The sequence below is a fragment of the Pristis pectinata genome, chromosome 1, assembly GCF_009764475.1.
Source record: "Pristis pectinata isolate sPriPec2 chromosome 1, sPriPec2.1.pri, whole genome shotgun sequence".
In the NCBI taxonomy this organism is placed as follows: domain Eukaryota; kingdom Metazoa; phylum Chordata; class Chondrichthyes; order Rhinopristiformes; family Pristidae; genus Pristis; species Pristis pectinata.
Genome location: NC_067405.1, coordinates 58,123,439 through 58,151,276, shown reverse-complemented (window position 1 = coordinate 58,151,276; position 27,838 = coordinate 58,123,439). Strand labels below are relative to the sequence as shown.

The following is a 27,838-nucleotide window of genomic DNA, read 5'->3' as shown; positions in this document are numbered from 1 at the left end:
ACATGTTAACGCCCAGGAATTTAAAGCTGTTGATTCTTTTCACTGCTGATCCCTAGTGTAGACTGGCACGTTTGCCCTCCTTCCCCCTCTAAAGTCAATAGTTAGCTCTTTAGTTTTACTGACATCGAGCGAGAGGTTGTTGTTGTGGCATCACTCAACCGTGTGTACTATCTTGCTGCTGTACACTGACTTATCGCCACCTGTGTTTTGTCCAACAACAGTGGTGTTGTTGGCAAATTTGTGGAGACCGCATTGGTGGTATGTCACGAGTACCTGCCATAGCGATCTGCGAATACAACTTATGGAAAAAATGTTTTTATTTGTTTCTGCAATGGTTAGTACTCTCTGCTTGTTCGCATTAAATTCCATGTGCCATTCAAAGGCATAATCTTTTCTGAATGTTTTTACGGGGAAAACCCACAACCAAATAATACAACCGTGTATAAACTAGAGAGGCCAGGCGCCCAGTTAAAGAAATAAATTAATTTGGATTATGGTTTTTGCTGACAGGAAAGTTAAGGGATTTCATGAATTGAGGTGAACCCCCCTACAGACAAAAGGCGAACAACCTAGAGCATCTGTGGCGCTGCCCCTGAGCTCCTGTCTATCAATCCTCGCCCCGCCCACCACCGGAACAAAGTCATCGGCTCGCTTCCTTTCTCGATCTTTGGACAAAATGGCGAAGATCGCAAAAACACATGAAGGTAATGGCGATCATTTTTTATTTGGTGCTGGCGAGCGCGTTGTCACTCGGAGCGAAGGAAAGGTGCGAGCGAGGTTCGCGGGGACGACCTCCCACCCGCTCCGGCAGCCTTGTGTGCCGTGGGGAAGGGGGAGGTCGGGCCCTCGGAGCGGAGCGCCGCTGCTCTGTGCGGCTGGAACCAGTCGGGAAATGGCGTCGTGCTGAGAGGCGGAGGGGGAGAGGCCCGTCTCCGGCCGCTGCCCCGCCGGCTCGCCGCACTCCTCAAACTTGTAACGTGGTGGAATTCAAATAAAGAGAAAGAAAACGGACTCCCTGCCTCCCAAACGCGCTCGCAGCGTTGTGCATTTCGGGCGGTTGCGTGCAAAAGAGTTTTCCGACCAGGTGGCGACACGTAACTGGTCTGTGGCCTTGTCAATAACAAACCCACTCGGACACCTTCACCGTCAAAACCTCCCTGCAGAGTTGATTTTGGGAAGGTGCATGAGATTTCAACTTCGCTCATTCTGCCTGTGGCAACAAAGCTTTTCAAATTGCTGCTGGGCCGTTTTTATTGGTGGATGAACTTGAGTGCTATTTCTTCTTTAAATAACATAAACCATATTCAAAGAGAAACTGGGGCCCATACTTCGGGTTTTCTGAAAAATATCCTTTTCTTTTTATTCACACAACAAACTTCAATCTACTACTGCCACAAACCTTATTTTAACAATTTGCATAAATCTAGTATTTATATTGTGCTCCCGGACATAATGAATGGATGTTGTGTCCTGTTAATCAACTTCCTTGGTACAATGAGGAAGCTCAGTTCAGTAAATTTTGAATGTTTTCAAAGCTGTTGGATTGAGAATGGTGTTGATTTGTGAATTATTATGGAATTGTGCTAAGATTGTTTATAAGTGCTTATATTAAAGGTTACAGAATTAATCACAAAATCTTCTTGCAAATGGGTGGATTCTCTGGGTTGGAATGACATATATTAACAATTGATCTGCCTTGTGAAGTTTTAAAGATTCCTTGAAGATGTGGTATTAAGGAGAATCATGGTTGTTTGAGTACATTAGTATGTATTGCAAGATAATTCGTATCTAATTTTAGCCAGTTTTTTTCCCCCAAAATATGCAATTATGCCACTACACACTAATCTTGAATTCCTGATGGGAGAATGAAAATGATAGTTTTCATTGGTTGATAATTACAAAATTTGCAGTTTACTAACTCTGACCTGCAAGTAATGTCACAATATTAAAAATCTGCAGCTTTTGATTACTATAATGAGGTTACCCAGTTAGAGAGCCAAAATGATTTCATATAATTCTCATTCTGTTGCTTTTACAATGTAAATATTGTGTCCCTTTTATGGCTTTTTACTTTTGCATTTAAATTAGGTGCATTTGCATTGCATTTTGTGTTGAACACTTCTTTAAAATTCATTCAATATTTTGAGTAATAATTGCTGTACATGTACAATACTTTTCCAGGCAAGATGAGGGCTAAAAGTGCAGTTCATTTGAGGCAATCACATTTTTTTTCAGAACAAAAAGGAACCATCGCCAGCTCTGTGAGCTATCAGTAAATCACTACAATAGCTAAGATTCAGTGAATAGGTTTTTTTTAAAAGAGTCATGGAAACAAGTAGTACAAGCAATTCTGCTATTAAATTTTCCTACCCCTTATTTTTTTTATCCTTTTCTCTCTTCATGCTGTCACATAATTTTAGGTGCACTTTTTTTTAACAGACAAATTGAAATTGCGGAACAATGTCTTATTGGGTTGAATTGTCCTGGCCTTTTTTGGGTTGAATTGTCCTGGCTGTTTCCTACAGTTCTTTATGCTATAATTAAGCTATGGGGACCTGCTTAAGTGCTGATTTTAGCATATTCATCACTCTTATTCTAAAAGGGATAGGAGAATGGTTTTGTGTACCCTGGTTCTTGACCATCCACCCATGGGGGGGGACTGTTTCTCCATCCGTCTACTCTCTAGCGCTTCATGATTTTTCTTAAATGCTTCTGATCAGATCTACTTGCCTCCTCTGTTCCCAGGAGAGGCACTCCAGCTTCTTCAGTCTGTCCACGTAACTAAAGTCCTTCATTCCTTGGAATCATATTGGTAAATTTTTTCTGTATACTCTCCAAAGTCTCCTCATTTTTCCTAAAGTGTAGCACCAAGAACTGAACACAATGCTGCATCTCCAGCCAAGCCTGCATTTTATAAATGTTGATCATGGTTCTCCCATACTGGCACTTCTTGCCTCCATTGATAAAGCCCAATATGCTTTCTAACTACTTTCTCAAACTGTCCTGCTCTGCATATATACCCCAGTTCTCTCTATTCTTGTATCCTTTCAGAATTTGCGACAAATGTACTAAAATCAGCAGTTAAGCAGGTCCTCATAAATTTAGAGCTTAATTATAAGGAACTATAGGAACTGTCATAAGGAACTATCGGAAACAGCCAGAACAACTCAACCCAATAAATGGGCTATTGACTTCCTTAGGGTCAAGACTAGTTTTGCTCAGTTTTTGTTATCTTGAATGTAATGAGTTGTGCTGTAATTTTTTTTGGACTGAATATTGGAACTGGAAAGGCCCAAGCTATATCTGTTCACGTGTGCTGGTAGGTAAGTCTGCAGTGGTTTCCATTGTAATAAATACTCATTTCAATTAAATCATGATTATGATGGGTCAAATATTTTTTGGTTATCTGTGTACAATAAGTTTGATTGACAACAGGTATAAAAGTTTACAAAGCAAGCATTAACTAGTGTTTTACATCTGTTTGTAATTAGTTTCTTGTATGGTTTGTGGATGTAATGTATTTTTTATGTATAAATTCAAATGCATCATTTCACCTCTTACTAAATTTGATTTGTTCAAGTTGTAACTACTTTTGAATATCTTTTTTTCTTCTTTCCAAAGATATTGAGGCACAGATCCGAGAAATCCAAAACAAGAAGGCAGCTCTTGTTGTAGAAGGTGATGCAGATGGAGTTGGTCTTGATTCAACGGGATACTATGATCAGGAGATCTATGGTGGAAGTGACAGCAGATTTGCAGGATATATGACATCAATTCCTGCAAATGAGCAAGAAGAGGTAATAACTTGGCTTAAATTATTTACTATATTGTAGTTATTTTTTGATTATTGTTCAATTACACTTCGTTTTTAGGCTATATTTTATTTTGGATTACCCTATATGCTGTAAAAGTGAGACAGCGGACTGAAATTCTGTATTACCCTGGAGTAATACGCTACTTTTTTCCTTTTGGGTTTTCTACTAAGCCTGAATTTGGAAATGCTGCATGAAATAATATTTGGTGGAATCGGGCATTAAACCATGTGAGCCTTTGGTTCAAATACTATGCTGAATTACTTATCATTATAGAGGTAATTGTATTCCAATCTGACATTAAGAAGTACAGAACAGTAAGTTGTTCAGCCTTAGTTTTGAAGGATAAATAATTATAAAAACTATGCTGAAGCATTTGTAAGAGCAAACCAAAATAAGCCATTCTCTTTTAAAATATTCTATTTTCACTACACTTTTTTGGCATTAATGTTGTAAGATTTCATTGGCGGAATCCTTGATCAAAATACCTGGGATGGAACAGGCAGATATGAAAATCATGTACTTCTTGAATTTAATTGTGTAAAAAGATTCAACAGTTGGAAAAAATATGTGAAGCTAATTTTGTTTTAAAAATATTTGGAATGAAAACATTGTATATTTGTTTTGCTAGGATGATGATGACTATTCCTCTCCAAGTTTGCTTGGCCAGAAAAAGCCGGGATACCATGCACCAGTGGCGCTCCTGAATGATATACCACAGTCAAATGAGCAGGTGGAATTGCTTTCCTTTAACTTGATGTGTTTATTGAATGTTTGGTGCCTGATTAAGAAATGAAGGTTTCCTTATCATCCACTTGGAACGTTTTCTGGTTATTTAAATCTTGTGCAGTTTGGTAGATGTATAACCCTGTTCATCATAACCATTCTTGTGGGATGGGCAATAAATATTGATCTTGCTGCAATGCCCTGGTCTGAAGAATAAAGAAAAGGCAGTCTTGCCTTTTGGAAGATTACCATGCAATGTGGATGGGATAACTTCCATTTAGGCATGATTGTTCAGAGTTCCTTACAAGAATTGTGGGACTGTGTGAATTTGGGTAGAACTTTATTGCTGAATTGGGATGCTATGAACTGATGTTATGTGCCTGTGATTCTGCTACAAGTAAGTTTTTCATTGCATCAGTGCAGACATGTACTTGTGCATATGACAATAAACTCTAATTTGATTTTGGGATTTTTATTTACAGCATTTAATATGTATTTAATAACTGGGTCATAATAAAATTGGTAATTTGATCCATTGTTTAATGGATAAAATTATACAGAGCAAATTTAAGTTTTTTTCCCCCCCATTCACAGCTTATTTATCTCTTTGTTTATTTCATTTGTAGTATGATCCATTTGCTGAACATCGACCGCAGCGAATTGCGGAACGAGAGGATGAGTACAAAACTCGTAGGAGACAGATGATCATTTCCCCAGAGCGGCATGATCCATTTGCAGATGGTAATTTTTTCAGATTGTGCTGTTCTTCATTGAGGTTGTATAACAGTTGTGCCCTCGAACTTTATTTGCTTCGCTTATTTCACAGCTTGCGTTGATTAAAATAGCAGGTAGCTTCAAATCTTGCTTATCAGCATGTACAAATACATGTTGATATGCAATATAAGAAAATTTACTTTTTCCTTTTGTACATAGCGGCAGGCTGTTGAAACAGTACAACTTGAGATGTTAAATTTTTGTATGTGCTCAGGAAAGTATGTCTATTGCCTTGTGTGTTTATATTAGTGAGGTTTTTTTTGTTTGAAGCAAGACCTGTTGGCTGAATTTTTGTTCTTGAATGAAATTATAGACTTCATGGGGATTATTGACAGTTAACGTCTTTCTGGAAAGATGTAATATTTATAATGTGAATGTCATAAAAGAACAGGACTTTCAGCACTGGTCTTGTGTGGAAGGTTTTGGTACATTTACAAAAATGAGCAGAAAGATTAAGTAACAGGCCTTCCAAATATATTCAGAGGTTTGCTGGCCCAACAAATAAAGCCATCTCCCACAGATCATTGGCTGAGTCAAAATATTATGGTGATTATATCCCTTGTTCATTCGTCCTGCCAGAACAGAAAAGATGAGCTTTAAAGTGTTTTTGTATCCATTGTAGGTATGAACTTCGAAACATTTTCCAATCAAATTTTCCATTTCTTTGCAAAGTATAATCTAGCAATTCCTTCTGAATGGTTGCTTCAAATCCAACAACGTTTACAACAGAAACACTAAATTTGAGATTAATTTGTGGAAACTCCTTTAAGTGCAACCATATTGACTAAACATGTTATTTCAGCACACATTAAATATTCAATTAATTTCTTGCAGTAGGCTATGTAATTCATGCATAAAAATCACTTATAATTGCATGTCTGTCTGGAAACATATTAGTGTAAGAAAAACCTTCAAGTTTGCATTTTTCAGACTTCTTTCAATTGATTCACCATTATACAAATTAAACATCCATAAATTGGTTTGCACATTCACTAATTGCAAAGGCTTGTTAAGTGACATATTAAATAGTACTGATCACATTATAGAAACTGAAAGCAATAAAATATTTGAACTCCCCCTCAAATCTTCTTCAGTTATCAAACATAGGTTGGGTTTTCATTTGTTTTAACTGACACTTGTTTCTCAAAAATATTACAAAATATGAGGTTGCCAGATTGAAATATATCAATCTACTGCTTCCTAGTAATTTCCTACTAAAAATAACAGCATATGTTTTGCCCCACTGTTCTAGAACCTTTGCTAAATGGATTTCCAATCTTCACAAAGTTAGCAAGGATCAGAATTTGGGCTTTGCCATCATTCCCATTTCTCCTGGGCTAGAGAAATGGTAAAGTGCACTGTTATTCCTTCATGGATCCCAGTGAAAACTCACCAGATATGAACATTACATTGGATTAGCCTTAATTGTGGCATCCTTCAAACTCATTCCTCTGGAGAAGTTGCATGACAGTATCTACTGTTTAAACCCACATAATGAGTAGCTAGCAGAGTGAGGTGAAACTGTGGATCTGCGAGGATCTGTGTTTTTGTAAGAGGTTAGGAAAAATTGATGGCAAGTGGGAGAATGATTCTGGTTGTTCCAGCTCTAATGAAGCTGGATTCCTCCATGTTCATTTTTTTAATTGCAAATCTAGGTTGGAGCTTATCATCCTCTGAATTAATTTGGAGTGTCCTTTTAGAAATAATTTTTACGATAGCAAGTTAGATATTAGTGATAAGGTTGATACTGGGAGGCATAGAGGGCCAAATGGAGGTTTATTTTTTATTCAGGTGAGTGAGCTTGCATTTAGGAAGACAGGAAGTTTTATTATATTTACAATGCTTTCAGTTTAGTTAGTGATACAGCTTTAATTGAGAGGTATCAGACCTACAGTATGTATGTGTTATCAGGGATAGAATCTGACAATTTTGTAACTGTAATTGCTCTAAATATGTTTGCCGGAATTCAACGGGCCCATACTAACTGTCCTTAATTTCTTTCCTACAGCAGTACTGCTATGACAGTCCTGTCTGCATTCTTAAGGGTGCAGTGCAACAGATCGTGTGTAGGTTATGCTGAAAAACTAAACCAAAAGGAAGTCCAATGAGAGTGGCAGTGTGACACTGCCAGTGTAGCATGTTTTTAGACAAACCCAAACAGCATAATCCCAAATAAAAGTATCCTGTTGAAGTAACTTTTTATGCTTAAATAGTTGCATTTACAATTTTTTTTTAATATAGTTAATATTAAGCAGGTAAAATTTGTTTTCTCCTAAAAAAAAGTTTGTTAGAACACATATTGAGTGAGATTTTAAAAACTAACACAAGGTGTGATGTTTTGAATTTTAAAACCCTTTCCAAAGTGTTACTAATGGTAAAGAGATAATTTTCTAGGCTTCTGTTCTGCTGCTTGAAGTCAGAACTGCAGATGGACACACAGGCCCGCCAGTGTACGTATTCCGGAACATCAACAAGGGAAAACCAACAATAATGGACACTTGATGTGTTTTGATGTCTTGCGTATGATTTGCTTATTACTGCAGTTAGGCATTTATTTTTAGACTGTTGTAATTATTGCTGTTTGTATTCAAGCAGGTTAAATTGACCATCAGGTTGCTTCTCTGTAAGTTGCTGTGATTTAAACAAATATGAAAATTGAGAATTCAGCAATTTTAAATTTAAAGAAAAAAAGCTGAACCAAGATAATATTTAAATTATTAATGCAGAAATATCATAGCTAGATAAAATAAAGTTGAACTTTCTTTTATATCTGCACTAATCGTTTTTTTTTGTCTATTCTCACTATTTTTGTCCCTCAGGTGGAAAGACACCAGACCCTAAATTGCATGTCAGAACTTACATGGATGTTATGCGAGAACAGCATTTAACAAAGGAAGAGGTAATGGCAGAATTCTAATAATGTTCGTATTTGTTTGTTGTTATGTTTGTGGGCATTTATTGCACATTCGTAATTGCCCTCAAGATAGTGGTAGTAATGAACCACCTTTGAATTGCTACAGACTTCCTGGAAAAAGGTTATTGAGTGGGAAGTTTTAAAGGTTATGCCCAATAACAATGAAGGAACATGAATTTGTTTCAAGTTGGCTTGTTAGCTGGAAAGAAACTGCAGGTGGTGGTGTTCCCATGTAGCTGATCATCTTATGCTTCTTGGTAGAGTTTGCAAATTTAGGAGTTTCTGTCAGTGTTCTAAATGGGTAACTACAGCACGTTTTGTAGCCATAACCCACTGGTGACGATGGAAATAAATGAATGCTTAAGATGAGTGAATTGGGTGCCAGTCAAGCAAGACACTTCATCTTGGATGCTCTCAAGCTTCTCGAATGTTTGAGCTGAATTCAATCAGGCAAATGGAGATTAATCCTCCCTGCTCCAAACAATCCTTAGAGGGTGGAAAGGCTTTGTGAGGAGGCGAATCACCCGGCATGGATACCTGGCCTTTGATTTGCTCTTGTAGCCACTGTATTTATGTGGCTGGCCTAGTTGAATTTCTAGTCAATGCTGACACCCACCTCCCCATCCTTCCAGCATGCTTATATGAAATGTTAAGAGTGTGGTTTCAGTGTTGAAGTTTGACTAATCTGACCATTGTTTCCCACCAACCCCCCCCCCCCCCCCCCCCACCCCCAGAGGGAAATCAGACAACAGCTAGCTGAGAAAGCTAAAGCTGGAGACCTAAAGGCAGTCAATGGATCAGCCCAACAACCTGCCAAGCGCAAGCGCCGTTGGGATCAAACAGCAGATCAAACTCCAAGCGCTACACCCAAGAAATTATCCAGCTGGGATCAAGCAGAGGTGAGAGAGAAGACTATATCTTTTTTTTTGTTTCTTGCTACACTTTCTTTTCTTGGCCAAGTCAATCCACACATAGTCACTCAGTTAATTGAATTTTCTTCATCAGTGAAACATGGCAAGGTCTGCTAATAAGTATTTGAGTTTTGAAAATCTGAATCTCATTCCATACTCAGTTGTTGAATCAAAACCAGGAAACCCAGCTAGCTTTTTCCTAGGCTCAGTAGCATGCCACTTGGGAAAAGTCTGTAAGAACCTGGCTTCTTCTGAGCTTCCATGTCTTAGCAATCCACTGCAAAACAGATTAATCAGGAAGTAAAGGTCTGAGATATAAAAATTAAAGTCCGACCATTAGCTACTTTCAGCCAATGCAAAACTGAGCAGAGCCCAAGCACTTACTTTTTTTTCCTGACCTAACCCAAAGCATTTGGAGTATGTCACCTGCATACTGACAGTCAAACATGACATTCATGCTGAGGAATACACTCTAAGCCTGGGTTAAGTCCCTTATCCAACTCCTAACTTCCTTATAAATGTTTAAGCTAATCTAATTCTATTTTGATCAGTTCTCAAATTCACTACCTTCCCCTTTGTATCTGTATCCTGTTGCCAACTTCCTAAGCTTTGGAATTGCCTCCTTCTGTCTGTGCCCCACTCACCTTCACTCCAACCAGCATCTCATTAATACTTAAATCTTAACTTTCATCAAGGTTTTGCTCTTCTGCCTTAATCTCTGTTGTACTCTGCCTTAATTTCTATCTGATGGGCAACCAACAGTAGTCTGAAGTTCAGCTACGTAATGGGAAGTTTTTTACGTGAATTCTGAGACTTCATTTATTTGTAACCAGTAATTTTCTTTGCCAAGTTATGTTTTGAGACTCCTTTGAATTCTTCTACAGATGTCTGCAGGACCTAGAAGGATAAGGCTCCTTTTTGGTACAAAAACTAATTTTTTCTGTAGAAATTCACAAAGCAGTTAGTTGAGAATCCATTCTGAACACTGATTACTGAAATACTTAAAGTGAGCATTTGGGTGGAGTCTATTTTTGCAAACAACATCATTGGATATTTTTCAATGGTTAATAAATCTGCTTTAACAAACTCAACTTTACATGTTCTTTTGGTAGACTCCAGGGCACACACCAGGGCATACACCTGGACACACACCTGGGCATACTCCTGGTCACACACCTGGCAACACTCCTTCTCAGAGCCGTTGGGATGAAACTCCTGGTCGATCAAAGGGCAGTGAGACTCCTGGTGCAACCCCAAGCTCAAGAATGTGGGAACCCACTCCCAGTCACACACCAGCAGGGGCTGCTACACCTGGACGAGACACACCTGGGCATGCTACACCAGGTCACGGAGGTGCAACTTCCAGTGTGCGCAAAAACAGATGGGATGAAACTCCGAAAACAGATAGAGGTGAGATTAAGTCTTTCTGTAAGGAAATTGCATCGTACTGTTGTGATTCTGTTAAAATAGTTAAGGAGAATATCTTAAATTCCTTGGAATATTTTGGAACAGATTAATTTGAAATCTCAAAAATATTAGATATAAAGTAAGGGCACTTACAGAGATTATCTTGGTAATGGGAGTATTATCCTTCCAGAATTTAAAGTGTTAATATTGGATACCTTTTCACTGTCCATTATTTTAACTTCAGAAACACCTGGACATGGCAGTGGATGGGCTGAGACACCGCGTACAGATCGTGGAGGTGACTCCATAGGTGAAACTCCAACCCCTGGTGCAAGTAAAAGAAAATCTCGTTGGGATGAAACACCAGCTAGTCAGATGGGAGGTAGTACTCCATTGCTTACTCCAAGTGGAATCACACCAAAAGGCACACCAGCAATGGCTATGGCAACGCCAACACCAGGTATGTGATTTTAGTTATAAAACAAAAACTATGTTTACTGAATTTATATCTGGTGAATCAGTATAAAATGCTGTATTTTGTGTTTGATCACATGTTTGACTGTAGTTTAATAGCCAATAGTAGACTACAGGTACTTTATCAAATGGCTTATTTTCATATCTGAGCATGGATTGTGGAGGAGAGGGAGCCAACATTATTGAAGTTAGTGTGGTCCTCATCCTTGATACAATGTCCATTTCCATTCCAATATCAAGATACTTGAAACACTGTTTCTCTGTCCAGAGATACTGTCTCATCTATTGGATATTTCCAGCACTTTGTTTTTGTCAAACACTTCTGGTTTCTAGTTGATGGTGAAAGACCCTTACTTTCTGCACTGCAAGCTAGAGCTACTGACTTTATTCTGGTCCTCAATGTTTTTTTTAATCAATAGAGGCTTATGAAACAGTTAGTTAGATAATTAGTTAAACTATCAGAATCACTGATTAGAAGTTTAAAATTTGTTGCCATAAAAAGCACGATGCTTTGTAATCCTGTTCCTAATATTGATGTTTATTGCATTAATTTCCAACTTAACAATTATATTGGGAATGTAAATAAGTTGACAGGTTGTGAAATGACAATTCTACAAGGAGTTTGCATTATTGGAACTGGTTGAAACTTGTTCAGAGAAAAAATATCAAAATAATTCAATTTCTTAGGTCACTTGATGAGTATGACCCCTGAACAACTACAGGCTTGGCGTTGGGAGCGTGAAATTGATGAAAGGAATCGTCCACTTACAGACGAAGAACTGGATGCAATGTTCCCTGAAGGCTACAAGGTAATGTAGTCTAAATTTAGTGCATTATTGTATTCTGTTTATTTTGTTTTAATTGTACTTAACAGAAGACATTGGGTTTGCTTGGAGACTTTACTGCTGAGGTTGTGTGTTATTGTTGAGAAACTAAACCATACTTTGCTTATTGGTAGCCAGCACTTTAGACTATTAGCTGTTTGCAGCTTGGCATGTCTTGGACTTCTCTCAGCACATTTGGCTGTCCTCTCTGTTGCTGAACACACTATTCAGCACAGCAGTGGAGCACAAGGTGCTGAAGAGCAGGTCTGGATTCACTTCAGCTTTATACCAAAGAGGACTGAAGGAATGGAAGAAGTCCAGTGAGTGGTTTGCTTACCTTACCTAATTTTCTTAAGTATTTGTTAGTATTTTAATGTATTCAATTTTAAACTTTTAAATTTATATGAACCTTTCTGTCAGATTTTTAAAAACCATTAAAAAGCTCTTGAGAGTTGATAAGCTGTCAGACTTCAAGGCATTCTTGGGAAACACTGGTAGAAGTTGTCGTCACTCAGCCTTCACTCTAGCTTGGGGCTCTGAGATAGCTGAATAGGCCAATGTGCGACCTGCAGGTTCCGCCGTGGGTGGGGCAAGAGCTGCCTAAGGGACCTTTCTTGAGGGCTAGAAGGTAGATGACCTTTTCATGGATGTGAAATGCAAGGCCTATTCTCTTGTATGCTTCAGAGTCAATTGTGATTTGGAATTTGGCCTCTGAGTGTATAAGTGTTATCTGTGTACAATGTTTCTTGGGTCTCCTGACAATAAGTCTCTCCTGCTGCTTGGAGACCCTTGCATCTCACTAGTTTGGATGCAGAGTATCACATCATACAGGTCTTAGCAACAGAAAAAACTGTGGGCAGATGAAGACAGTGAGTTTGAGCAGGTAGGTTGGGGTTCATGATGACCAATCCTTGTTTTAGTCAAGAATGTAGAAACACAGATACTGAACAGAACTCTGCATCTGCAGAATAGAACCTGAAAATTCAGATGTAATTAAAAACATTACTGGGGGTACTGAACAGGTCAGGCAGCAGAGAAACAGAGATCATCTCTCTTTAGATTTCTAATGAAAAGCCGTCAACTGTTTTCCTCTCAACAGATGCTGCCTAATCTGAATGTTTACAGCATCCTTTTTTCATTTCAGATTTCCAGCATCTGCATTTTTTTTATTTTTGATACTGATTATTGTAGTCTGGTTAACCATGTAGCTAATTTTTCACATTTCTCTCAATAAATTGTTTATTTTCCTGCTTTGTGGAAATCTGCAACAAGGTCAGAAATGTTGGCCCACATTTATTGAAGTTTTACCAAGTGTATCAGTGTACATTATGTCATGGATGGCAGTCATATGAAACATCTACAGCACTCTATCATCATTTCTAGGGTTCACCAGATGATAGAGAGTATTAACCTCCATATTGACAGTGTCTAAAAATGACAAATGAACATGAGATAAGGGCTACAATCTCAAATGAAACTGCTGCAGCTTTCAAATTTGTATCTGGGAAAATATCTTTTTAGATTTTGAAGAACTTCTAAGCAAGTTATACTATTGGAGAGTCATCTCAGAAGTGATATATTAGCAATTTGGCAAATTATGTTAGTGGCATATTGCACAAGATATTTATTAATTATTAACAAGGCAGAAGTTTATTTGATAATTCTCTCATTTTAAAATTGTTCACCAAGAGATGTTGCTCTTTACCTCTTGAATAAGGAAAGAATTGTCCACGTAGGAAAGTTCAGAAGGGTAAAGAGACACTGTATGTCTTGTTTGAATTGTTGGTATCATGTATTGATTGAACATTTAATAGCTTGCTTTTAAATGCTTTCAGGTCCTTCCACCTCCAGCTGGTTATGTTCCAATCCGAACACCTGCTCGTAAACTGACTGCAACACCAACACCACTTGGAGGTCTAACTGGTTTCCACATGCAATCTGAGGAACGTTCAGCAAAGAATATGAATGATCAGCCTTCTGGTAATCTTCCATTCCTGAAGCCTGATGACATCCAGTACTTTGACAAATTGTTGGTAAGTATAGTTGAGAATATTGTAATTGCCCAGTAAAATTTAGGTTCATACATGGAAGGTAAATAGGACTGTTGAGATTGTAGTCAAATAAATTGCATTAACTGTATACAGGCTTCATCAATTGCTTCCGATTTTGGAATTGAAGTAATGTCTTCCCATGTATATTTGTCATGGTCTCTATATGGTTTACACATGTGCAGATTCATTAGCTGAATGTTTACAGTAGGAGAAAGCAAATTGAAACTGAACATTTAAAATGCTTCAGGATATTAGGATTATGATATTTCATATCCTAGAATATGGTAAAGGTTATATAGGTAATAGATTATATCTTTCACCCTGGGTGCCCGCCACTATTGTGCTTTGACTGAAAAGGGTGGTGATGGATTCAATCCACCCTAACTCCCTCCCACTATTCCTCAACTGTAATCCACAAGCACAAAATGTAGAGGGCATGCTGAAGTGTGAAAGCAGGCATGGGTACTTCTATCTCCATTTTTAATTCCTAACAAAGCTGAAGAACTTGGTTTTTTTTCATAGTTTTTAATGATGGGGATATTGACTCAACTGAAAATGTAAAAAGAAAACATGGTCTTCCATATGAAGAGGGCAACCAAACAATGGTGATTTGTGTCCAGTGCAGATGAAGTTTTACTTTTGTTAAATGTTTTCATTTAAACATTTGGATAGAAGGATGCTGTAAAAGCCTTGTATGAAGGAAGTTTTGGACAATCTGATTTAAGGTGTTGCAGCACTCAACAGGCATATTTTCTTATTTGTGCTCACCAGGTTGAAGTTGATGAATCTACCCTGAGTCCAGAAGAGCAAAAAGAAAGAAAGATAATGAAGTTGCTTTTGAAGATAAAGAATGGTACTCCTCCAATGAGGAAGGTAGGCATAATTTTTTTTCTGATTGTTAAAACTGGTTGGGTCATTCTGGGGGAAAAAAAATGTCATTTTTCTTTTTTCTTCCTTCCCACTTCAAGGCTGCTTTGCGTCAAATTACCGATAAAGCCAGAGAATTTGGAGCTGGTCCCCTGTTCAATCAGATTCTCCCATTGCTGATGTCTCCAACTCTTGAAGACCAGGAGCGCCACTTGCTGGTTAAAGTTATTGACAGAATCCTCTACAAGTTGGATGATTTGGTCCGACCATATGTGCACAAGGTATGTCTGTTGGGTGAGTTTTTAGTGTATCCTGTTAAAGATGAACCTAACAACTACACCTTTAGAAAACAGTTGTCCTGCACAATGCTAGTAAGACTATTTTCTTTTGCCTTTTCCTAATTACCTTGAGATTGTGTTGTACTGCTGTCAAAACAAAAATAACCAACGCCTGTGATGGTACTTCCACAGTGGTCTTGTGAAATTCTTGGATTGTTACCCAGCAGTGAGAACAGGTGTTGATGTATCCAAATCAAGATTGACAGCTGTAATATTTTTGTGAAGTTATTTCTCATTAGTGGTAGAAGTTGTAAACCTGCTAGGTCCTATTAATATTAGCTTAATGTATCCTGTGGGGTTTTGTCATATTGTGCTACTGCTGGACATTGACCCACAGGGCACCAACCAAGACATGCATTGGGTGTTTAGATTGATCATTGTAGCTTCAGTTGTACAAGTCCACCTATTCCATCCTACATCTGCCATGCTTTTTTTTTATTGGCAGGTAAACTTTGAAGAAATGAGGCAATAGTCATAACCATGATTGTCTTGTTCTGGTAGTTGCAGTGGTGGGATTAGAGTTAGTAAATTTTATCAGTCTCCCTTGGGTTCCTGGATGTTTGTGCTGGGCAACTTAGTGATAATGGATTGACAGGTCTTTCAGATTCAAATTATTCAGTTTATCAACTTTGGGTAGTGGTAGAAACAAAATTCAAGTTAATTTTTTTTATTGCACTCATTTCCTGGGATCTGAGCAATGCTAGCAAGGACAGTATTTACAGTCTGTCCCTAATTGCCCTCAAAAAGGCAGTGATGAGCTGCCATCTTCAACTGCTATAATCTTTCTGGTGAAGGTACTTACAGTGCTGATGGTTCCAGAATTTAGACCCAACAACAATGAAGGACTGGCAATATACTTCCAAGTCTGGATAGGGTGTGACTTGGAATTCCCATGTGCCTGAAGCCTTTGTCTTCAGCGTTGGAGGCTGTGGAGTTGGGAGGAGCTGTCAGAGTAGCCTGGGCAAGTAACTGCAGTGCGTTTTGTAGAAGGTATGTACTGCAACCACTATGCACCAGTGGGGGAGAGAATACATGTTTAGAATGGAATGCCAAACAATTAGACTGCTTTGATCTGAATGATGTTAAACTTCATGTTGTTGAAGCTGCACTCGTCCAGGAAATGGAGAATATTCCATCACACTCCTGACTTGTGCTTTTTTGATGGTGTGTAGGCCTTAGGATTTTGTGACATAACTTGCAGCAGGAAACCTGGCCTCTTACCTGCTTTGTGGTTGGTGCAGATAGGTTCTGATTAATGATGGAGAATTTGATGATGGTAATCCCATGGAACGTGAAAGCTAGATGGTTAGACTTGATTGTTGAAGCATTACCCACCAATTTTCTGGCATTTATCAGCCCACAAACTATGTGAGTTAGTTGTGGGGTAATAGTAAATGATATTCATTACTACTTTTTTTAAAAAAGAAATTTGAATCTTGCATTTCATTTTTGTTGGAGAGTGGGAGAAATGTAAGGGCTGTTTGATGTTGGTGTGCCTGATGTACTATATAGAATACATATATATTTTGATATATGCAAACAAGTGAAGTAACAATAACAATCAGAAATATCCTTTAATGAGCTGCCTTAAATAAAATTATAAGTCATGTGAGAATGAAGCCCTACACTCACCATCTTGACAGAAATATGATGAGATTAAGTTTCTCAAGAGAATCAGAAAGTCAGTCAAACTGGGCTGTTAGCATTTACTATTTCCTGTCTGTTTTTCTAGTGACGGATACATGTTTGTTTTATTTACTAACAAAATTGTTGCCACTTTGTTACAGATTCTTGTGGTTATTGAACCATTGCTGATTGATGAAGACTATTATGCAAGAGTGGAAGGCAGAGAAATCATCTCTAACTTAGCAAAGGTCTGAATACAGTCCCTTAAAACATTTCAAACCCAAATAAAGTTTAAAATGGAAAATTTATGTCTGTCCATAGGACTGGAAAAAATTCTGGTCTGCCTGTATATTGGATTGACATTTTGTTTGTGTTCTGTATTATTAGGCTGCAGGTCTTGCCACCATGATTTCTACTATGCGTCCTGATATTGATAACATGGATGAATATGTACGAAACACAACAGCTCGAGCCTTTGCCGTTGTTGCTTCAGCTCTGGGTATTCCATCACTGCTGCCTTTCCTCAAAGCTGTGTGCAAGAGCAAGAAATCATGGCAGGCTCGGCACACAGGAATCAAAATTGTGCAGCAGATTGCCATCCTTATGGGTTGTGCCATCTTGCCTCATTTGAGGAGCTTGGTTGAGATTATTGAACATGGTGTGTATTGACAGAATAAATGGTTTCTTAAAGTTATTTGTCCATCCCACTTAGTAATTGACCATCAAGTGAGAAATTCACTTAGATTTTATATAAAATATGTATAGATGATTTTAGTTTTAAATTGTTGTTTCAGTTCGCTATATCTGAAGTTGAATGATTGCATAATTTGATCATATGAATTTTTGTTTTGCCCCGCAGGTCTGGTTGATGAGCAGCAGAAGGTACGAACTATCAGTGCTCTGGCTATTGCTGCCTTGGCTGAAGCTGCAACCCCATACGGCATTGAGTCATTTGACTCTGTTCTAAAACCATTGTGGAAAGGTATTCGACAGCACAGAGGCAAAGTAAGCATAATTTTGTAGCTCTTTCAGTGGTTTGACTATTGTCAGTGAGCAGATGTAATAACATTACACATTACAACAAATATGAAGGAACTTAAAAACATTAAAATAGTCTAGGATCTGAATTTTTTTTGTATTATGTGTTAGTCAAATTAATGTGTGCAGATAAAGGTTTTACAAAAATTAATCATAAGATTAGGAGTTTCTTTTGTGTTCTTCTGACTTTGTGTCATTCTCCAACAAGAACTAGGCAACTCAAGAAATCTCATGATGTTTAGATGATCCAGCAATTGGGATTTGTTGGCTTGGTCATTTATTTCTCCCTTGAAATGTAAAGTCATTTGGCTTTCACAGTGTGCTTTCTCTTCTGGCATTCTGCGGTTTAGTAGAGCATCCTAGTCTCAACCACCATTTTGCTGTTTATTGATCAGATTATGTTCGTTTGAATGCTTGAATATTGTTTTCTAGCACCTAATATCAATATGGTCTGTTCTAGGGTTTGGCTGCCTTTTTAAAGGCTATTGGTTACCTGATTCCCCTTATGGATGCTGAATATGCTAACTACTATACACGAGAAGTGATGTTGATCCTTATCCGAGAGTTTCAGTCTCCTGATGAAGAAATGAAAAAAATCGTACTCAAGGCAAGTTTGTAATTATTATGGTGGTGATATTCTAGAAGTTATACTTAACAACAACTTTGAGCATAACTAAATATTGTAGCTTACTGACTTGTTGAATTTTTGCTGCTGGATGTTATCCTTTGTTAGTCATGTCTTGGATATGCAGGTAATCTTAATTCTGTATAATTGTGTTTGATTAGTGAATGAAACATGAAAGGGAGGGAGGTTGGGGTAATATAACTTCCTGATCTGAAGTGCACAACCTGAGTGAAGCTAATCAATAGTAACATTCTAAATGGAATGATATACATCAAACATTTTCAGGGCTATGTGACTAGAGAAGGGTGATAGACCTGATGCATACAATAAGGTGAATGGCCTCAGAATGCTGTATGATTCCTTTTAATGTTTTAATAAGCATTTTTTTTAATGAAAAGCAAGTTGGAATCATTTTAATGTCCTGAAAATATTTGTGTTCAGGTAAAATGGGTTTATCAATACTATAATTTTGACTCGAGTTGTTTTAAGTTGGTATATATGATCTGCCGATCCACTTCGTGTATTAGAGTATAATTTAAATTTGCATAGTTGTAAAACTAAAAGATAACATATTGCTACTGCTTTTAAAATATTTTGTTTCAGCATTCTTGACTCCAGGCACTGCACTTTCTCCCAATATGCTTTGCTAATATAGTGCTAATGAAGCTGCAAATTTAGTGAATGGGTTTTATTGTTGTAAGTAGTTTGTAAATAAAGAACACATTTTATGCATGGTCTAACCCCTGATTATTCCATTCATTGCAAAAGGAGTTTGTCTCTAAAGTGGTTTAACTAATGGAAAATTAATCATAGTTGCTTCTGGTAATTAATTGTACTTGTTATTTGTAGGTGGTAAAGCAATGTTGTGGAACAGATGGTGTGGAAGCCAACTACATCAAAACTGAAATCCTTCCTCCATTCTTCAAGCACTTCTGGCAGCATCGAATGGCTTTAGACAGGAGAAACTACAGACAGGTAAAACCAGTTTGTTTTGGTGCAGGTATTCAGTGGAGATTAGGATAACACATACCTGATATAATGAGGTCACTGATGAATAAAGGTACAAGATAAAAGTTACAGTTAATTATATGTACTCCAGGGAGAAAGGTCTAACACCTAGAGAAATGGAAAAAGAGTGCACTAGAAAAGCACCGATGAACTATCAATTTAACTTAACAAGGGATGTAAAAATGAGTAAGTTTTGCAGATAAGGAAAGTCTGTATGGGGTTATGGCCTCTTGGGGTTGGATAAGAGTAAAACACAGGCATTGACAGCAAAGAGGCAAAAATACTGGATAACTACTATCATCTAATTCAAGCATATCAGCTGAAATAAAATGGTAAAATGAGTTTAAAATTTAAATAAAGGTCCAGATGGGCTATATCTGGACATAATTTTATATTTAGTTTGTATTAAATAATTTGTTAGAACAAAATGCAGTTTCATGTTTTGAAGAGTAATCAAACCCCACTAGAAGTAAAGAAGAAAATGTTTAGAGATCAAAAAGTAATAAATAGTCCAATTTTGAAAGGCAGAGTCTTGACTAGTCTTATTGAATTAATTGTATGGGATCTGCAGAAAGCCTTAAAGTACCATTCATTGATCAGTGAATAAGGTCATGGGAAAGTCAGCAGAATACAAAGGTAGGTGGTTGCAAGATAAAAACATGGGCACAAAAGGTAGATGTTCATAATGGCTAAAGATGGAAAATGAGGTCCCACACAGTCAGTGTCAGGAATCCATGAGAGACAGACTGGTTGGTTCTAAATTTTAAGAGACAAGTAACTAAATTAGGAGGAAGTCAGGAACCTGGGCACCGCAACCAACAGGTTCCCTCCAAGTCACACAACAACCTGATATTAGTAACCATTCATTATTGCTGGGCCTAATTCCTGGAACAACTACTGCAACAGAAAAGTGGGGATCCTTTCACCAGAAGAAATGCACTGGGTGAAGGTGGTGGGTTACCACCACCTTCAAGGACAATTGGGGATGGGCAGCAAGTGCTGATCCTCAGAATCCAAAAGTTAGTTAATAGATTTGTTTCCTGAAAGATATAAGCTTGATTTTCTGTTCTCAATGACTCTCAATCCTTTTACAATATGGCGATAAATGCTGGACACGGTTTTCCAAATGCGCTCGGTTTGACTTTTTGTTGGCCTTTTTAAATCTGTATTGCTACTCTTGGTGATTTGTGCTCAAGTACTCTCAGATCCTATTGCTCCTGAACCCAAGTTTCTTACTTTCCGGGTAATCTTTGACCTCCTCACATCTGTTAACAAAACATTAAAGCCTCACACTAATCATAGCAGAAAATGGATCAATTATATTCCTATTCATCAAGTTTACCAACTTCTTATATGTTGTTCCTTTTCAATATTGATTCCCTACCCTTCCTAACCTGGTCCCTTTCAATAATAGTAAACTTGGCAATTGCGTATTTGTTTCCAAAGGCACATTGTTGATATAAATTGTGAACAGTAGTCCTGGCTTCCTCCTAATTAGTTACTTGTCTCTTAAAGTTTAGAACCGACCAGTTTGTCTCTCTTGATCCAGGATGGATAATCTCCCATAGTGAACTCATGCCTCTGAACTTTCTCTCCTTAGTAAAAATATTCAAATAGGATCAAGCTACAATGTTTGCAGCCTGCTAATTCCATTCACTTGAATTTTCTCTGTCAGTCTCTTGTTGGGAATTTTTATCAATTGAAGAAGACAGCAGATCGTTCTCTTAACAGCCTGTTAAAACTTAAACTCGTCTAGTCTGATGCTATCTACCCATCAGAAATCGTTGCTGTCTTTCTGATGAGCTCGTATTGTTCAGTCATCACTGTTGCTTGTGATGGATTCCAGTGTCTGTCCTTAATAAATTGGCAAACCTGCAGTCAAATGGTTTCTTTCCTTGATCATTCTTGTGTATTGATAAAATATCTGTCATTTTCCTCCCTGTTTGTTTCAATTTATGTAGTAGAAATCATTAAGGTCTTGGAGGTTTGTCTATAAAAAGTCTCATTATTTTATCTATTGCCATTTTATCATTTAATAGTATGCATGCTTTTTTCAGGAAAATAGCATTTTCTAATTTTGGCAATACGTAGAGGCAGAAGGTCATAGTGAGAGGACTTAAAGTAGTGTACAGTACAGGAAAGGAAATTCAGGGATCACAGTCAAATGATTTTCTGGAAAGTGTGCATTAGGAACTAATTGAGATTTATTGTAATGGAACAGGACATTATCACTGTTTGCTCCAATTAACATATGGAGACCATCCTCGTAATACTATTCCCAGTACAGTTGTAGCAGAGCAAGGTTCAATGCTTCATGCACTGTTGAGAAACTATACTGATTTCTATAACCTTTCAGATAGTCCATTTTTTAATGTACTTTTGAAGTGATCTACCAGGAATTATCTGTTCTCATCCCTATTGAAGGTTTCAGATAAGGTAACAGAAGTTTTAGGTACTCGTGAATAACATTTTTATATTTCTGTTCTTGACAGTTAGTAGATACCACCGTGGAACTTGCAAACAAGGTTGGAGCAGCAGAAATAATCTCCAGGATAGTTGATGACTTAAAAGATGAAGCTGAGCAATATAGAAAAATGGTGATGGAAACCATTGAAAAGATCATGGGTAACCTGGGAGCTGCAGATATTGATCATAAATTAGAAGAACAGCTCATTGATGGCATCCTATATGCATTCCAGGAGCAGACTACTGAGGTGTGCATTTATGTTCGGATTCAAATAATCTATTTCAAGCAGCAGTGCAAATCCCTGGCTGTTTAATTTCTACTGTATATGAGTTCTACGATGGTTTTTCAGTTTTCCGAATGTTAAAATGGCATGTTCACTGCGTGAATTTTATTTTGATTAATAATAGTGTATAGTGTTTTTGTACTTTGTTTTCTTTCGTACATTTGCTCCAATATTCATTGTTGATTTTGTTTTCCATAGGATTCTGTAATGTTGAATGGTTTTGGTACAGTGGTAAACGCATTGGGTAAGCGTGTAAAGCCCTATTTACCACAGATTTGTGGTACAGTATTGTGGCGTCTAAACAATAAATCCGCTAAAGTACGACAGCAGGCTGCAGATCTAATCTCTCGGATTGCAGTGGTTATGAAGACCTGTCAGGAGGTATGTATGCTTTTCAGAACAGTATTAGCTTTTCTTAGCTACTGCAATGAATTTAGTTTGCAATATATTTTACTGTTTCTAGTCCAAATCATGTGAGTTAATATTACAAACCTTTCTATTTGTAGGAAAAACTGATGGGCCACTTGGGCGTTGTGCTATATGAATACCTGGGTGAAGAGTATCCTGAAGTTTTGGGTAGTATTTTGGGAGCGCTGAAAGCTATTGTAAATGTTATAGGTATGTCCATTATCTAAATTCAGAATGTTTATTTTGAATTAACATGAAATATTTGAAAAGAACACTGCAACAAGCTTTTCTGCCATTTTAATATTACAGGCATGCATAAAATGACTCCACCGATTAAGGATCTGCTTCCACGGCTTACTCCAATTCTGAAGAACAGGCATGAGAAGGTGCAGGAGAACTGTATTGACCTGGTTGGACGAATTGCAGATCGGTAATTAGCTGACTAATGTTCTGACCAAGTAAACATTTTTTTTAACCTTGTTGAGTAATTATGTAAGTAGCGAACTGTACTTTTGTTTCCTTTGGTACTTGATCAAATGTGTCTTGCAGAAAATGAGAATGAAATTTAGATGTGGTAACCTAAAAGAAATTTGGGGAAAGTAAAGAGGAAAATCCAACAAATTGACCTTTGTGACTTGAAGAGTTGGTGTATTAAAATGGAGTGAAAACTGGTTTGAGTTTGCTCAGAACAATACAGCACAATACAGGCCCTTCGGCCCATCATGTTGTGCCGACCTTAATTTAATTCTGATTAAAAATTATACAGTGTTTCTATTTCCTGTTTCTGAATGTCTGTGTACTTGATTCAGAGGTGCAGAGTATGTATCTGCTCGTGAATGGATGCGAATCTGCTTTGAATTGTTAGAACTCTTGAAGGCACACAAAAAAGCTATCAGAAGAGCAACAGTAAACACCTTTGGCTACATTGCAAAAGCTATTGGGTAAGTTCTGTGAGAGTCAATTACAGCAGCAGTAGACTTGGTTGTCAATGCTTAGTTTTGGTTTTATTTTGTGTTTGTGGATATGTTTAGTTATCACTTTACTAAAAGTGTAAAGGTTGAATGATGAAAGACTGCTGCACACTTGCACAGAGCGAGGAAATATCTGATTCACTATAAAGGCCCTAATTTTGCTGCTTTTCTTATTATGTTAAATAACTGAATTAGATTCCTGTTACTATCTAAAAGGAAATGTTTTCTGTATTTATACATATATGCAATTTAAATTTCGAGTACTGTTTGACCAATATATGAAAGTCACTATTCTGATGGGATTTTTCACTTGTTTCTTTCAGTCCACATGATGTACTGGCCACACTGTTGAATAACTTGAAGGTTCAAGAACGTCAGAACAGGGTCTGTACCACAGTAGCTATTGCTATTGTGGCAGAAACGTGCTCTCCATTCACGGTGCTTCCTGCTTTGATGAATGAATATAGAGTTCCTGAGCTGAATGTGCAGAATGGTGTGCTTAAATCTCTCTCATTCTTATTTGAGTACATAGGCGAAATGGGAAAAGATTATATTTATGCGGTAACACCATTGCTTGAAGATGCTTTAATGGACAGGTGAGTTTAGTTGAATTCTGATGACATATTATAACAGCCAATGACCACTGTTTCTTATTGACATGGAACAAATTTCAAAATTAAGTAACAGAGATCTTTTGTTTTTCTTGTGTTTTGGTAGTGAATACAAAGGTCAAATTTAGCTTCAGATGTAATCCTTATTTTAGAAGCCACTATTTAATCTTTTGATTTGTTAATTGTAAAACCTTAAATACTCTAGGGAATTATATGTTAATGGTTCTTTTGACAAACTAGTTGTGATTTTTCTGTAAAGTCAGCTGTGATACAGTCGTTAGTAACCTTGTCCCAAATCTAAAAGATAAAGTTAAAGGCTTCTAAGGCTGGAAAACAAAAAATCATGGGCTGACATTCTATCCCTCTACTGAGGGAATGTCAGAGATGTCACTTTTGGATGAGATGTTAAATTCTCACGACATCCCATGAAATGTTTGAAAGAAGAGTAAGAGAAGGATCTTCAGTATCGTAATCAGTATTTCTCTTTCAGTCGGCATTAAATTATCTGGACGTGATCACATGCTGTCTGTGTTGGTACAGGGTAAAGAGAAGGATAATAAAGCTGTAAGCGCTCCATTGAAGCAAAAATTAATATTCACATTTGTGGGGAACCGAATCATGCTCTACTCATGCTGTAATTTTGTCATCCAATAGTCATATAATCACTTGCAAGATGTGCAAGTAAAAAAAACTTACTTGAAACATTTGTGAAATGATAGCATAGTTCTACCGCCCATTGCGAAGAGGAGGGTGGTAAGGGAAAGAAATTTGGTGTTCGTTAAATATCAAAGAAGTGCCAAACTGTGTATATTGTATGATTTTGCTTTCAAAAGAAAAGCAATATTTTAGAAATAAGGCTTACTTATCTAGTGCCTTTCACTAGAAGCTCTAAAAGCAATGAAATACTGAAGTTGTTCACACTTAGAGGAGGTAAAGTTATTTCTGCCAGAATTTTTCTGCAGAATCTGATCCATTTATAGTTTGGTGCAGACTCCTTTTCCATCTCTGGAAGGCAGCTGGAGTATTTCACTTGGCTGTTGCGAAACTCATTAAAATAAACTAATAATGGGAAATGGGTATACCTTGTAGCTTTTAATTGTTGTTTTCAACAGATTATGTCTTGACCTTGACTTTGAAATATGTATTTTAAACAATTTTGCTTTATATTGCCAGGAAACACAAAAGAGTTGCAATTATTTTGCAATAATGAATTAATATTTTTTGTCTTCCCTGCTCTAGAGACCTGGTTCATAGACAGACAGCTAGTGCAGTTGTGCAGCACATGTCCCTGGGAGTATATGGATTTGGCTGTGAAGATGCTCTAAATCATTTGTTAAATTATGTATGGCCCAATGTTTTTGAAACATCCCCACATGTTATCCAGGCAGTAATGGGAGCATTGGAGGGCCTAAGGGTTGCATTAGGACCTTGTAGAATGCTACAATATTGTTTACAGGTAAGTTCAAATCTTTGCAGCCACATATTTGGATTAGATTTGCTCTGTTTGCAATATTTTGTCAGTCTACTGTTCTTCACAAGACTTCCAGCTAGTGACTTTTAACTGTTGCAAGTCTCTTTATCTTGACGTTCTTCTAGAAATTTCCTTACCTATCATCTCCAGTGTCACTAAGAAGGTGCAATAGAGTAGCCAAGGTACAAGATTTTTCCCTCCCTCTGTGAGGAAGGTGCTCAGCCTTCTCACAGTAACACAGCTAAAGTTAACAATTTGTCCTTGGTGCAAACATACATCTACTAACTTCATGAAATTGCAATTCTGGAAACTAATGTTGGTGAAAACTTGCAAAGCATATTACAGTAATTCAGGTTACACTTTCCTGGTTTTCAACATGGCTTGGTGCGTTCCTTGGGTAGGAGAACAATTTCATGGAACTGAAGGTTAATAAACTACACGTGTTTAGATTGTACCATCCACTTTGCCAGTCTGATTTAATTCACCAGTACTTCATGTCGCACTTTTCAAGTTCAGTGATTTAAACATTTCAATCCTTTCATTAAGTTTTAATTAATGAACAGAGGAAAGCAGATTCTAGAAGCCTTTTGGTTTTAAGCAGTTTTTTAATTTTAAAAATTAGCATTTAAATGTTTTTTCTCAATGTTGAAATCCTTATTGGCCCATCAGCAGCATGGTAAAATTCTACTTTGCTTGCTTTCTGAAAGGGCTTGTTCCATCCAGCCAGAAAAGTACGTGATGTGTACTGGAAAATCTACAACTCAATCTACATCGGTTCACAGGATGCCCTAATTGCACATTATCCAAGGATCTTTAATGATGAAAAAAATACACATGTCCGCTATGAACTCGACTACATCTTGTAAAGCAAGTTATCATTCTTCACATTGTCTTTGTCTGCTATTTTGCTGCATTGTAATTGCCCTTGGTTACCCAATCTTATGCTGTGCTTCAGATGTGATGTGATGACAGTCTGAAATAAAAACATTGATCATCTTGTTGGAACGGATTGTAAAAGTAGTAAGTGGATAGGGCTAGTAGTACAATTTTATTTTAAAGGGACTTAAAGACTGTAAATTTTGTCCCATTACTTGTTGTTAAATAGCCAAGTCTTATCGTGACCAGCAGGATGATGAATATTCAATTCACAATTCATTTGAATTTGTCTTTATTGAGATTTAGATTTCATTCCTTGTGTTGACAGGTTGTTTCTTAAAAAAAAATAAACATAAAAAGTCTAAGTCCAGTTTATATTTCTCAAGTTATTTTTGAGGTGCTTTTAAGAAAGTTTTAAGATAACTGCTTTTCAGATAAGGAACACATTATCTTCATTAACTTGTAGGACAATTAAATTTCCCTAATTACCTTTATGTGACCGAATGTACCTTTTTCTACTTTTGCTAAAATATAGTGATTCACTTTGCATGATCTTTTCTATAGTTGGTGACAAAGATCTCCAGGAATAACTTTGGGGATTATTACTTATACAAGAACTGTCGCTGCTTAATCAAGGCAGATAAAAGATCCCCGGACTAAAGTGAGCAAAATGCCATTAAATTGACAAGCTGAATGAATTAATCAGCTTCTGATATCTACGTCACTACAAGTTGTAAAATGCTCATTTATCCCCGTAAAACAATGCATCCTAGTCAAAGTTTGAATGGAAGAATCATGTCACTGTTAATGAAAAATAAAAACATATATGCTATGATTGCTCATCCATGGAGCTAAAATGTGGAAAAGCATGTAGCTACTACAATAGAAAACTCAGCACAAAATCAAAGCCTCAGTTCTGGGCCAGATATTTTGGGATCAGTTATCTTTGCTGGGTTTTACACAATAGTGTTAACAGTGACACTTAAGAATTGGCTAATTCCTCCAAGTATATGGAGGTGGGTTTTTGACAATGTTTTGCTGCCATTAAATCTCTCCAGCTTATGTTGTAAATACTCTACATTCTCTAGTGTAATATTTATAAAACCTTAAAACTAAAGCTACTACAGTATGAACTTTGGGATTAATGTTATGATTGGCTTTATCTCTCTGACATATTGAATTTTGACAAATTAATTTTGAAAACTTGTGAATCCAGACAGCATAATGAACACGTCACTCGTTGGTTATGTGGTCAGGTTCACTTACAATTTCGTATTCCACAACTGGTAGGCTTGTACTTTCATTTAAATAATTCACTGCAGGCATACTTGGTGTTGTAATAAATATGTCTCTCTG

The 27,838-nt window shown here is 37.2% G+C and overlaps 1 protein-coding gene across 3 annotated transcripts; it reads left to right on the top strand.

Moving 5' to 3' along the window:
* The first annotated feature begins 505 nt into the window (after positions 1–505).
* sf3b1 (splicing factor 3b, subunit 1) lies at positions 506–27,838 on the top strand. Of its 3 annotated transcripts, XM_052015416.1 has the most exons (25): positions 506–704; positions 3,622–3,797; positions 4,444–4,545; positions 5,165–5,279; positions 8,132–8,211; positions 8,961–9,125; positions 10,250–10,547; positions 10,789–11,004; positions 11,706–11,827; positions 13,678–13,875; positions 14,665–14,766; positions 14,862–15,041; positions 16,886–16,972; positions 17,112–17,382; positions 17,584–17,729; positions 18,223–18,369; positions 19,237–19,362; positions 21,888–22,109; positions 22,344–22,526; positions 22,652–22,763; positions 22,863–22,983; positions 23,363–23,494; positions 23,848–24,120; positions 25,375–25,591; positions 26,314–27,838. In XM_052015416.1, exons 1-25 carry the CDS (start codon positions 677–679, stop codon positions 26,470–26,472), a joined length of 3,978 nt encoding a protein of 1,325 aa, XP_051871376.1. In that variant the 5' UTR covers positions 506–676; the 3' UTR covers positions 26,473–27,838. The 3 variants fall into 3 exon arrangements, 2 of the variants coding, with proteins under 2 accessions (XP_051871376.1, XP_051871387.1); XM_052015427.1 differs by lacking the exons at positions 506–704; positions 3,622–3,797; positions 4,444–4,545 and adding an exon at positions 7,707–7,762 and having other exon boundaries at positions 5,199–5,279; XR_007956313.1 differs by lacking the exons at positions 10,250–10,547; positions 10,789–11,004; positions 11,706–11,827; ... (14 more) ...; positions 25,375–25,591; positions 26,314–27,838 and adding an exon at positions 7,707–7,762 and having other exon boundaries at positions 636–704; positions 8,961–8,997.

Coding starts and splice junctions, on each gene's coding strand:
- sf3b1 (XM_052015416.1), top strand. CDS start 677: ATGGCGAAGATCGCAAAAACACATGAAG. Junction 11,828..13,677: donor TGTTCCCTGAAGGCTACAAG/GTAATGTAGTCT, acceptor AAATGCTTTCAG/GTCCTTCCACCTCCAGCTGG. Junction 18,370..19,236: donor TGAAAAAAATCGTACTCAAG/GCAAGTTTGTAA, acceptor TGTTATTTGTAG/GTGGTAAAGCAATGTTGTGG.